Source organism: Peromyscus californicus, unplaced genomic scaffold (genome assembly GCF_007827085.1).
Source record: "Peromyscus californicus insignis strain IS unplaced genomic scaffold, ASM782708v3 Scaffold_17__1_contigs__length_78620276, whole genome shotgun sequence".
Lineage (NCBI taxonomy): Eukaryota > Metazoa > Chordata > Mammalia > Rodentia > Cricetidae > Peromyscus > Peromyscus californicus.
In genome coordinates, this window is record NW_026294469.1 from 63,373,304 (window position 1) to 63,386,042 (window position 12,739).

The following is a 12,739-nucleotide window of genomic DNA, read 5'->3' on the forward strand; positions in this document are numbered from 1 at the left end:
TCAGCATATTGGCTGATGCTGTTAAGATCTCCTTCCCCTTCCACTCAACATTTTAAACCATTGACCCTTAAGTTTTGCAGGATATTTGATCACACTGTGAACCCCGAGATTGTGTTATTTACTGGAAAAACCTGTTTCTAGTTATGGCTAGCACACATCTTTAATCCAAAAGCTTCCTGTTTGAATACTGTAAACAGGATTAAATAAAGTCAACCATAGATCAAGAGGCAGAGCAAGCAACCAGTTGACAGGAAGTGAACATAGAATTATTAAGAAAAAACCATAGAGAGTAAGAGGGAGCCAGGAAGATGGATAGAGAGATGCACAGGAAGTGGAAGGGAGGAATGTTGAGTTTGGGAGTTTTCTGGGCCAATGGCAGAGGAGGAAGGTCAGCTAAGTGATTTCTCTGCCTCTCTGAGCTAGCAGGCTTTGACCCCAGTGTTGATTTGTTTTTTACTCTTTACTCTTTCGGGGGGCCTGCCACCCAGCTCCCAGATAAATCATACACGGAGGCTTATTCTTAATTATGAATGTCTGGCCTTAGCTTGGCTTGTTTCTAGCCAGATTTGCTTAAATTATCCCATCTATCTTTTGCCTCTGGGCTTTTACTTTCTCTATTCCTGTATACCTTTCTTTGTTTCTTACTCTGTGGCTTGCTGGATGGCTGGCCCCTGGAGTCCTCCTCCTTCTCTGGCTTCTTCTTCCTTCTTCCTCTTTTCCCCAGACTTCTCCTTCTATATATTCTCTCTGCCTGCCAGCCCTGCCTATCCTTTCTCCTGCCTTGCCATTGGCCATTCAGCTCTTTATTAGATCATCAGGTGTTTTAGACAAGCACAGTAACACAGCTTCACAGAGTTAAACAAATGCAACATGAACAAAAGTAACACACCTTAAAATAATATTCCATAACACCCCACCACCTGGCTCCCGAGTCTTTATTGAAAAAAAAATCAAATAATTGAGATTTTGTTAAAAACAACACATAAAATGTGCAAAATTTGTTGAATTTAATTTGAAAAATTTCAAACCTCTACAAAAGAATAAGTGTAGTGAATGCCCTAAAACGTCTACTGTTATGGACCAGGGACCAGTTCTTCATGGTTTATTGCATTTATTTGATCTTTTCCTATAATAAAAGGTAATCAAAGATCCACTTCCTTTTCCCCGACTGTGTGTTCATCTATCTCTGTCCTAAATTGCACTTCTCAACATGTTTCACCATAGAATTATTTCGATGCATTGAAAAATAACTACTGCTGCTGGGGACCTACCTCTAGCCTTTCTGGTCAGGAGCTTGCATACAGCGATGCTAACAAAGCTTCTGGAATCTTCCTAGCATATAGCCAAGGTTGAAAACCATAATCTAGATAGTTCCTCGTCTCTGAGATAACCTCTTTGATTTATAAATAGCTCTAATTGTTGTAAACTGTTACAAATTCCCATCTTATATTGGAGGACTTACTAGGTAAATTTCCTCAGTAGAAGGAAAACTTAGTACATTTAAAATTCAGTTACCTAAAAAATAATAATAATAATGGCTGCAGAATATCACATTACAGATGTTTCTGATGGCCTGGAACTGTATGCTTAAAATGAATAAGATGATAAATTTTGTGATATGTATTGTGCCATAATAAAACAATGGAAAACACTATTGACTAATTTATAGTATTTATTAAAATCCTGTATATAGTCTCTGTGTGCGTATAGCCTTTCTCCCAGAACCATATAGTTTATAGATTGCCAGCAGTTCCACGTCTTTTTTTTTATTGTCGTTACTGCCGTTCTGATACAGTGAATTCTTTTTCTTGTCCAGACTTCTTCGGATGCGATATACATGGCAAGGCATGTGGGTTTGCGAGTGGGAGTCCCAGTAGAGATCGGAGGCCTCACCGTCAACAGGCTCTGTGGCTCCGGTTTCCAGTCCATCGTGAATGGATGTCAGGTGTGGGCAGCCTCTTACCTACCTCTCTAAACACGCTGATAGTTACTCGAATAACTGCTCCCCCTCAATAGGGCTTTGCAGCTTTTGACTTCTCACTGCCTCCAGGTAATGACCCAGACACAGTGTGTGGGTAAGCTACTTTCCCATTGGCCTCTATGACAACATACTTGAAACACTGGTCCCTACTCTCCCAGTGTTAACTTTAAACACAATGCAGCCTCTTAGAAGCACGTTGCTTGCGTCTTTTCTGAGAGATGGAAACTGGAAGAATGAAATGGACCCCTTTGTGAGCCCTCGGTTCACCAATTCCATTAATAGGACTTTTCTTTTTTCTATTTTTGTGACATTTAAATAGATGTGCCCTTTATTATCTCTTATATATTTAAGCCAGAGATAAGCATCTCTGTGGGATTTCCAGATTAATATTGAAATAAGAATTAGTATTCCTAGAGCTGGGTGTGTCTTGCATCTATATAATCTCAGAGTTTCAGAGGCTGAGGCAAAGGCTTGCCATACCTCCCAGGCCAGGGTGAGCTACAGCATCAGACCCTGTCTCTAAAAACAGACTATTCTTAGGCAAAACAGGTAGGGTATGTTACTCTGGCACACACACACACAATTAAGGTCTGTTCATTTTACCCCCTGGTGTCTAGGGACTAGATTCTTTAACATCAGCTTTTCAACAACTTTAAACATTTCTTTTTAGGTTACTGCAATTTAAGACACAATATTTGTTTGAATCGCCACTAATTTATAGTCTTTGTATTTCTCAGTGCATACTCTGGAAATGATGGAAGGACTTTTGTGGTCTGTTTTTTTAACAGGAGATCTGTAGCAAAGATGCTGAAGTTGTCTTGTGTGGAGGAACAGAGAACATGAGCCAATCCCCTTTCTGTGTCAGGAACGTACGCTTTGGAACCAAACTTGGATCAGAACTCCAGGTCTGGACCATTACACTTCTTAAATGACTTCTTCTGCTAGGTATAGGAGTGATTTTAATCACATAACTTTTTAAGAGAGAAAAGAAACTAATTTTGACCCCAGTTTTGTTCATGGAATGCTGCCAAGATTTGTACGATTTAAATTACAGACTGTTTCAAAACTTGTTAGTTTTAGTGTTTGAATCCACATAGGATTCTACTTCACATGTAGAAGAAACCACAGGGAAAGGTGGAGGAAGAAAAGAAGTTGATTCATAAGTAATCTGAGTGACTAGACCTTTGCCATGGCTTGTGGGAGTTCTGCTCCTGGAGCAATGTCCATTGAATAGGTTTCTTCATCACATAAAGTGCTGTGTCTGCATACATCTATTGATCCAAAGTGGTCAGAAAAAAATCTGACCTTCAACTCTGACAGCCATCCCCTAAGAATAGCAGCGGTGATAAACAATGATAGTTCATGGCCCTGCTCGTAGGAAAGGGCTAGTAGCACTCTGTATTTCTTAGCATTTTCCAGGGGCTGGTAAGATGGCTCAGTATTAAGAGGGCCTGCTGTGCAAGCTTGAGGACCTGAGGTCAAGTCCCCAGCACCCACATTAAAAGGTCGCCATGGCTGCATGTGTCTTTAACTCTGGTGCTGGGGAATGGAAACAGGCAGATCCCAGGAATACTCTGGCAAGCCAGCCTCGCTAAAAGAGAGAGCCTCCACTTCCATGAGAGACCCTGTCTTAAAGACATAAAATAAACAACAGTAAAGGGAGCTACCTGTAGTCCTCTTCTAGCCTGTGTGTGTGCACACACACCCTCACACTCACATACATACACAACACACATACTACACACACATATGCACACACTAACTAATATAAACAAATAAGATGTGGTCTTTTGGAAGCTAAGGAATGAGACTTAGAGAACATGAATATTTCAGACATGGGATGTACTTAAAAACTCTCTGCTGAGACAGCTCTGGGCAGTGAGTGGAACATCATTCTCAGATGCTCTGATGCAGTCTTTTCTGCTCCTTGGCAACTCTGTGTCTGGTTCTTCTCAGTCTAGTAATAACAAATAGAGCCAGCTGCACCTGTCACCGAAGGCCTAGGGTGGAAAAGCCACACCCATGTGCTCTTCCCTCCAGATCACATGATAGCTTACTTAAAGGAGCTGCAGAAAAACTCTACATAAGTACCCAATGTTGGGCTTCTCACCAAAGAATTCACTTGTGATTCTGGGCTAAACTCCTGTTGTATACTTAGAGTTGTGTATTTAGAGTGGCTTAAAAATAAACATTGGTGAGACATTGGATATTTTTTTTAAATATTAGAGTTTCTTAATGTCCGAGATTCAAATATGAATAGAAATAATAAATATAATTATTATATAAATCTAAAAAAAAAATGATATGTTCCTTCCAAAGATAGTGTTTTAACACATCCCTGCCTGAATGTCTTTATAGCTGGAAGATACTTTGTGGTCAGGATTAATGGATCGGCATGTTAAGCTCGCCATGGGAATGACTGCAGAGAACCTCGCTGTAAAGTACAACATCAGCAGGGAGGACTGTGACAAATACGCACTGCAGTCCCAGCAGAGGTGGAAAGCCGGTAGGTAGAGAGAGAGAACGTAGGAAAGGTTTCATCCCACAGGTTATAGTGACCGTACAGTCATGTGTTTTTAAAACTCATACCTTTGAAAATCACATTTCTGTTATTTCTGTTGGTTGTAGATGATCAGGTAATTCTGTTACTGAAAATTTCTTATGGGATTTCTCTTGTGAAATAAGTTAATGATACTTTTAAAAGTAGTATTGATCGGAGGTGAGGGGTGGGGGTGGTTCACACCTGTAATCCCAGCACTCGGGAGGCAGAGGCAGGTGGATCTCCGTGAGTTCGAGGCCAGCCTGGTCTACAAAGCAAGTTCCAGGACAGCCAGAGCTGTTACATAGAGAAACCTTGTCTTGGGGGGCGGGGAGCAGTATTGAGGGCTGAAGAGAGGTGGGTTAGTAGTCAAGAGCACTGGATGCTCTTGCAGAGGACTCATGCTTGGTTCCCAGTACCCACATAGCCGCTCATAACTGTATGTAGCTCCAGTTTCAGGTGATCCAATACCTTCTCCTGGCCTCCATGGGCACTGCATACATGTGGCACACATCCATACAGGCAAGACACATACACATAAAATAAATTTTTAAAAAAAATTTTTAAGTGGTATTAGGGGGCGCTGAAGAGAGAGGTGACTTGGCAATTAAAAGTGCGTCCTGTATTTGCAGAGGACCCAGGTTCAGTTCCCAGCACCCACATCAGTTGGCTCACAACTGGCTGTAACTCGGGTGCCTTTGGCCTCCCTGGGTGCATTTGGTACGTAGACACTCACACCGGCACACATACATACACATAAGCAATAAATTCATAACTAAAGCCAGTAAGAGAATAGGCGGACTGTCACTTGGCCCAATCTGAACCTGGGGGGTTTTGTCCTGAACTGGTCCTGTTTTCCGTGGAACACCCCGAGGCATTTGACTCGCTCCACCAGAGGGAACTGCTTCTTAACGCAGTGGGGGCGAGGGTCTGTCTTGGGGTTTGCCAACTGTTAAGTGACATCAGAAACAAAGCAGCCGGGTATGGTGGTATACGCCTTAAATCCCAGCTGAGGCAGTCAGATCTCTGTGAGTTCCAGGCTAGCCTGGTTTCCATAGTGATTTCCAAGCAATCCAAGGACTACAGAGTAAGACCCTGTCTCAGGGGCGGGGAGGAAAAACTAAACTGATATTTTTTCCTGACTTACCTTGTTGCAGAAACAATACAGTCCAAAGTAGATAACTGGCCTTTCCCACGAGCCATGTCCTAATCATACAGAGAGGAGATCTGTCTGCTACTGCAGAATGACCAGCTGGGTGTCTTTGGATGCCTCCTTCTCCCGCTCCTCATTGTATCTGACTCAGATAGTTAGCCTAAGACCCTGAGTCCACTGCCTCACGACACACACTGCTGTCCTGATCCTCCAGAATGAGCGCCAGGACAGCCGTTGGCTTAAGCTTGAAGGAATGTGTCAGTCCTCTGAAAAAGAATTTAATTGAGCCAGTATTATTATAACCCAATGGAAATTTTTATTGGGGGATGTTTTTGATGTACTGAGGGTGAAGTCGATCCATTCAGAGGAATCAGTGGAACGGAGCTGGGTCCACCCAGCTCATCTCCGTTTCTGTTGTTTCTACTAGGCACTCATAGTCCAGAGGGCACCGAGCCATTGTGGAGAAGGTATCTGACCTCAACGAAGTCAGTTATTCACAGACCACCTATAAGCTAGAGATAATAAAACCTAGCCTTCCTGCTTCTCAGAAGAGTCAAACTAAATAAGGGCAGATAAGGGGAGGATTTTTGGTTTGGGTTTTGGTTTTCCAAGTGAAATATGGTATCTGAGTTCAGCTGAAGGGCTGCCACGTGACTCAGTGGGTAGGAATGTTGCTGCACAAGCATGATGACCTGAGTCTGCAACCCCAGCTGTGAAAGCTGAGCATGGCCACACTCCAGCCTTGGAAGAAGCGACAGGGATGCTGGAAACTAGCTGGCTGGCCAGCCTAACCAAAACAGTGAGCTTCATGTTCAGAGAGGCCCTCCCTTAAGGGAAGAGGGCAGAGAGTGAGAGCAGGATGCCAGGGTACCTCAGGTCTCTGTGCAAACATGCATGTATACACATGCTTATACCACACACACACACACACACACTTGTAATTGGAAGCTTTTCTGTGTCCTGCCTGGCCCCGCAGGAGCTTATAAAATAATCACTCAGAGGCTTAATAGTAATTACAAACTGTTTGGTCTATGGCTCAGGCTTATTGCTAGCTAGCTATTACATCTTAAATTAACTCATTTCTATTAATCTATGGGTCACCATGTGCCTCGTGGCTTTACCTGTGTTCTGTTACATCTTGTTCCTCTGGCAGCTCGCAGTGACTCCTCTGACTTCTCTTCTCCCTGTATCTTTGTTTGGATTTCCCACCCGGCTATAACTTGTCTTGCCATAGGCCAAAGCAGCTTCTTTATTAACCAATGGTAGCCACACATATTCACAGCATACAGAAAGACCATCCCACAGCACACACGTGCATTCTCACACATACACACACACACACACACACACACACACACACACACACACACACACGGTAGGATTTTTTCCTGACCAACGCTATTGCTGAAGTGATAAATGACTCCAGCCCATTCTAATCAATGGAGGTTCAAGACAGATACAATGTTTTACATATAATTATGTCAGTTACAGCTCTTACAATCTCTTCAGGTTGTCATTGCCCCAGCCATCAATTGCTTGGTGGCATAGGCAACTTGGTGATGGTTTAATTACTTATTTTTTTCATGAAAAAAAAGTTGGATGCATTTTTAAAACATTATTTGTATTTTATGTGTGAGTACCCTGCATATACACCTGCAGGCCAGAAGAGGGCATCAGATCCTATTACAGATGGTTGTGAGCCACCATGTGGTTGCTGGGAATTGAACTCAGGACCTCTGTAAGAGCAGGCAGTGCTCTTAATCACTGAGCCATCTCTCCAGCCGAGTTGGATGCTTTTAGTACTATTCCATCTTTATCTAACTCAGCTGTCAGTCTAGCATCGCAATACAAATATTTAATAAAAAGTCGGAGTGGAGTTCAGGATGTGTCTGTTTGTAAAGCGCTTGCTTTGTCAGCATGAGGACATAGTTGGGTATGGTAGGGCCATCTGCAGTGCCCATGTTCCCAGTGAAAGGTGGAAGGCAGAGACAAGAGAACCCCCAAAAGCTCGTGGGCCAGCTGGTCTGTGTACACCCGGAAGCAGCAACCACAACAAAAGGAGACTCTGCCTCAAGCAATGTGGAAGGGGTGGTCCAGAACCAGAGGCTGTTCTCTGACCTTCACACACACACACACACACACCATGGCCTCCCCACCAACACATACACATACACACACACACACACACACACACACACACACACACACACACACCATGGCCTCCCCACCAACACACACACATATACATACACACACACACCATGGCCTCCCCACCAACACACACACACAAACACACACACACACACACACACCATAGCCTCCCCACCAACACACACACACAAATACACACACACACACACACACACACACACACCATGGCCTCCCCACCAACACATACACATACATGCATACTACACACACACACACACACACACACACACACACACACACACACACACCATGGCCTCCCCACCAGCACACACACACAAACACCATAGCCTCCCCACCAACACACACACACACAAATACACACACACATACACACCATGCCCTCCCCACCAACACACACACACACACACACACACACACACACACACACACACACACACACACCATGCCCTCTCCACCAACACACACACACACACACACACACACACACACACACACACACCATGCCCTCTCCACCAACACACACCCCCAATGGTAATTTCAAAAAGGTGCAGACTCACTGTGTAGACTTCCGGTGATATGTTAAATTCTCCAAAGGGAAAGCAGCTTCCTAAGAAGAAGGGGTCTGTAGAAAGGGCCCTCTGAGCGAGTAGAGACGGTGAGTTGACGGATAGATAGGGCTCCCCTGGCTTCTCGCCTTTCACGGTCACACTCTGAGGGTCATCTTTCACTATTTTAGCAAACGACGCTGGCTACTTTAACGAGGAAATGGCGCCCATCGAGGTGAAGACCAGGAAAGGAAAGCAGATGATGCAAGTAGATGAGCATGCTCGGCCCCAGACGACCCTGGAACAATTGCAAAAGCTCCCTCCAGTGTTCAAGAAAGACGGGACTGTCACTGCAGGGAACGCCTCGGTGGGTCACAGCATCCACCTCTACTGGTGCCAATTTGTTCTTTCCAAATGATTGTGAAGAGCCTTCCAGATATGTCTAGAAACTTCCTAGCCTTTAGTTGTTTAACTTACACTGGTGGTGTTTATATTTTGTTAATTTGGGTTTTCATAGTCTAACACAAAACCTGGTAGCCGGGGACTCTGGTAATCTGATTTCTTTGTCTTTTCAGTATGTTGAAAGGAAATCCTCCTGGTTTATGAGTAGTTCTCATACCTCATACCTTTTCTTTCTCACATAATAATTCATCAGATTTCTTTTTACATCTACACATATCTGAGGTTAAGATTTTAAATTTTTTTATTTTTATTTTTTTGTGTTTCTTCTTGTTGTCCGTTGGTGAAGTTTTACTCGATGTTTAAATCATCTCTGAAGTCCCCCAGGGTCCTACGGTATTTCTATCGGCATCCCACATATTGTTGGCACTTCCTATGCGTGGCCCTGACCCTAATTCTACTCTGCGATCTACTGTACCATTAGCGCAAACCTTGACTAAGTTGCTTCCTTTACTGGTTTTGTTTTTAAGGGGGTGTCTGATGGTGCTGGAGCTGTTATCATAGCCAGTGAAGATGCTGTCAAAAAACATAACTTCACACCACTGGCCAGAGTCGTGGGCTACTTTGTGTCTGGATGTGATCCCAGTATCATGGGCATTGGTGAGTTTATCATGGAAACGGTTCTGTACTATTACTAGAGTTAAGTCTATTTGGACATTCAGAGTCATGGAAAAACAACCAAATCAAGATCCCTGGTGGAATCACTTGGATCATCTTTATGAATAACTGTCCTACACACAGGAGGACAACCAAGACCATGCAAACCCTCCATGGGGAGAGGTCATAGTGTACTCTCTGTGTGGGGTATTTAAAAGTCATCACACAGAGGGGCTAGAAAGATGCCGGGGGGGGGGGGGTTAAGAGCACATAAATTTTAAAAATCAACACAGAAAATAATACTGAGTGCTGGAGTTGTCGCTCAGTGGTAGAGCCCTTGTATAGTATGTGTGAGACTTTGGACTTGGTCCCCAGCACCGCGGGAAAGGAAGGAAACAAAATTACACGTGAAGCTGTGACGTGGATTAGAGATGCCTGCTCAGGGAGCCAGTACCACAGCTCCACAGTCTCTAGTGAATCTCACTCAGTCTCCCTTACAACTCCAGCGAGACTTCCTGGTCAACGAGAACATGGAGGGCTGGTGTAGTTCCAGACCAGAAAAGGGTAGAGTAAACACGTGTCTCTGGGGCTCTCTCAGGAAGTCACCATTAGGCTGGTGACGTCCCCTGGCTCCGCCCAGACGCCTTAGCAAACTGAACTCTAGGCAGCTGGCGGGCGACAGGCACAACAGGAGGAGGTGTGAAATCGCTGATATTTTTCCGGCCAAGACTGTTTTTATTAATCAGAAATGGAACAAAGGATGTGTGAGCATGGTAGAGTACATGCAATTCCAGCACTCAGGAAGCTGAGGCAGGAGAAGGATTGCGAGTTCCGGTGCAGCCAGGATTACATAGCAAGACCTGTCTCCTAAAAAGAAAAAGAGAGAGAAAGGAGAGAAGGAAAAAAAAAAAAAAAACTTCTTACTAAATACACATAGACACTGAGAACTTCAGGCAATGCAAAATTTTTAATTTTCTGTTCGCTGTCTCTCTCTCTCTCTGTATGTGTGTGTATACACACACGCATGTGTATGCACACTAATCACAGCCTGTATGTCAAGGTCAGAGGACACTTTTAAGTCAGCTCTCTCGTTCCACCTTATCTGTTCTGGAGATCCGACTCAAGCCATGAGGCTTGGCAGCGAGCCCCTGCATCCACTGAGCCGTCTCACGGACCCAGTGAGGAGAGTTCTAGTCTTCTCTCTCACCTTCAAGGAAACAAGCCATTAGGTGTTCACTGCACACAGTAGGCTGGTGCTCTGCATTCCACCCTCGACCCCATGTAAGGAAAGGCCTTCCTCCTCACAGTACAGATTTCAGATTCTTGACAGACCAAAGAGCTTTCTGTGAGTGTGGGCCTTTTTGACGACTCAGTTTGGTTTTTAAGATGACCGTCAGGATGGAGAGAGGATAATGTGTTGCTGCCATGTCAGAGCTTCAGGTCCTGCTCAGATGACACCGTGACTGCTGGGGATTAAGTAGTCTCCTGGCTGTACTGGCAGCCAAGCCCTTCAGACCAGGCCTCCCTCTGGGAAGAATTACTAGGAAACAAGCCTGGCCTGTTCGTACCTTCTTATCTTCCAGTGTATATCTCAAGTTTGTGTCAGCAACTGTAGAAAATTTTGACACTGCTAACATCAGGGGGTATTTTTTGTTGTTGTTGTTGTTTTATGTCATGGACTTAAAAGCTACATATGATCAGAAAAAAAAAAAAAAAAAAAAAGAGTTTTTACCTTGGAAATAGAAGGTAGCCTGAAAAGTGAACCGTCTGTGGAGTGAAATGGCATTCATCATATCACACCCACAGCACCGGTTCCCACCCTAAGTGTTTCTCAAAACTCACTCGCAGCCTCTGGGGATTTTGTCTCAGCGGGTCTGTCATCTGAGGTGGGTGTTTCTGCTTTTGATTTCTGAGTCCTTGGGTACTTTGACGAGCGATTCAATTTCTCTGGTTTCAGTCAGTAGTTCTTGTTTTTCAGTTGAGCCTCCTTTAATGGGGTTTGCTGGGTTAATGGGTTTGCAGTAACTGGTGAACAATGAAAATGTTTTCCTCGCTTCAGATGCCGGGCCTGGGTGCTGAGTAGTGCCACTGTGGACCTGCCCATGCCAAGGGTCTCTCAGGGTCAGCTGCCTGTGCCACCTACAAGCTTGTCTGTCCCGTAGTGTGGGGTTAAACAGGGTAACTTGAGGACCTGCTCCGGGTGATAAGCAAGAAGAACAGGTTGAACTTTCAGCGGGGCTGGCTTGGCAGTCCAGTCTGTGAGGACAGTAATTCCTCACTTCTGCAGGCTCCTAACATGTAGCCATTCACAACTCTGCGGAATAGCTGTCACCAGGGAAAAGGAGGAACCCGGACTTGGCAGGACTGGTAGTTTCTCAAGGAAGCACAAAGCTGTAGGAACACACTGCTTGTGGAACTTGTAGGGAGTGCAGTGGTGGGGGGGGATGGATGGGATTTGGAAGCTCATTGGGCTGGATGGAGCAACTGTAGCTTTCACTTCATTTGGCTTCATTTTTATCAATGGTTTTAGTGCTTAAAAAGACAAAAGTCAGGAGAGGTGGCTCAGTGGTTAAGAGTACTGGCTGCCCTTCCAAAGGACCTGGGTTTAATTCCCAGCACCCACATGGTAGCTCACAACCATCTTTAACTCCGGTTGCAGGGTATCTGATACCCTCTTCTAGACTCCATGGGCACCGGGCCCACACATGGTACACAGGCATACATGCAGGCAAGACAGCCATCAACGTAAACTAAAAAAGAAGACAAAGGTCGGGGGTGGAGAGATGGCTCAGTGGTTAAGAGCATGACTGTTCTTACAGGACCCAGGAACAGTTCCCACATCCACCTAAGGGCTCACGACTGCCTGTCGGTCCAGCTCCATGAAGATACAGTACCTCTGTCGGTGCTGCATTCATGTGCACAAACCCACACTCAGACACACACACACACACACACACACACATAATTAAAAATGTTTAAGAAGACAAAAGTTAACCCATTCAAAGAATTTCTTGAAAGATTAATTTAATATTTTTATTTCATGTGTACGGATGTTTTGCCTGCCTGCATCTCTAACCTGTATCATGCATGTCTGTATAACATGTGCATGCCTACTGCCTGTGGAGGTCAGAAGAGGGTGTCAGATTCCCCTGGAACTGGAGTTATGAACAGTTGTGAGCCGACATGTGTGTGCTGGGAACCGAACACGGTTCCTCTGCAAGAGCAGCAGATGCCTTTAACCACTGAGCCATCACCCCAGCCCCTCACAGAATTTTTTTAATTTTTTAATGAAG

The 12,739-nt window shown here is 44.6% G+C and overlaps 1 protein-coding gene across 2 annotated transcripts in view; it reads left to right on the forward strand.

The window, feature by feature from the left end:
- Nucleotides 1-12,739, forward strand: part of Acaa2 (acetyl-CoA acyltransferase 2) — a 34,301-nt gene that overhangs the window by 14,111 nt on the left and 7,451 nt on the right. For both annotated transcript variants that reach the window (XM_052742547.1, XM_052742548.1), the window contains 5 exons: nucleotides 1,817-1,945; nucleotides 2,770-2,886; nucleotides 4,340-4,487; nucleotides 8,582-8,757; nucleotides 9,320-9,449. In XM_052742547.1, the coding sequence (XP_052598507.1) occupies nucleotides 1,817-1,945; nucleotides 2,770-2,886; nucleotides 4,340-4,487; nucleotides 8,582-8,757; nucleotides 9,320-9,449 (700 nt within the window). The remainder of the gene's footprint in view (nucleotides 1-1,816; nucleotides 1,946-2,769; nucleotides 2,887-4,339; nucleotides 4,488-8,581; nucleotides 8,758-9,319; nucleotides 9,450-12,739) is intronic.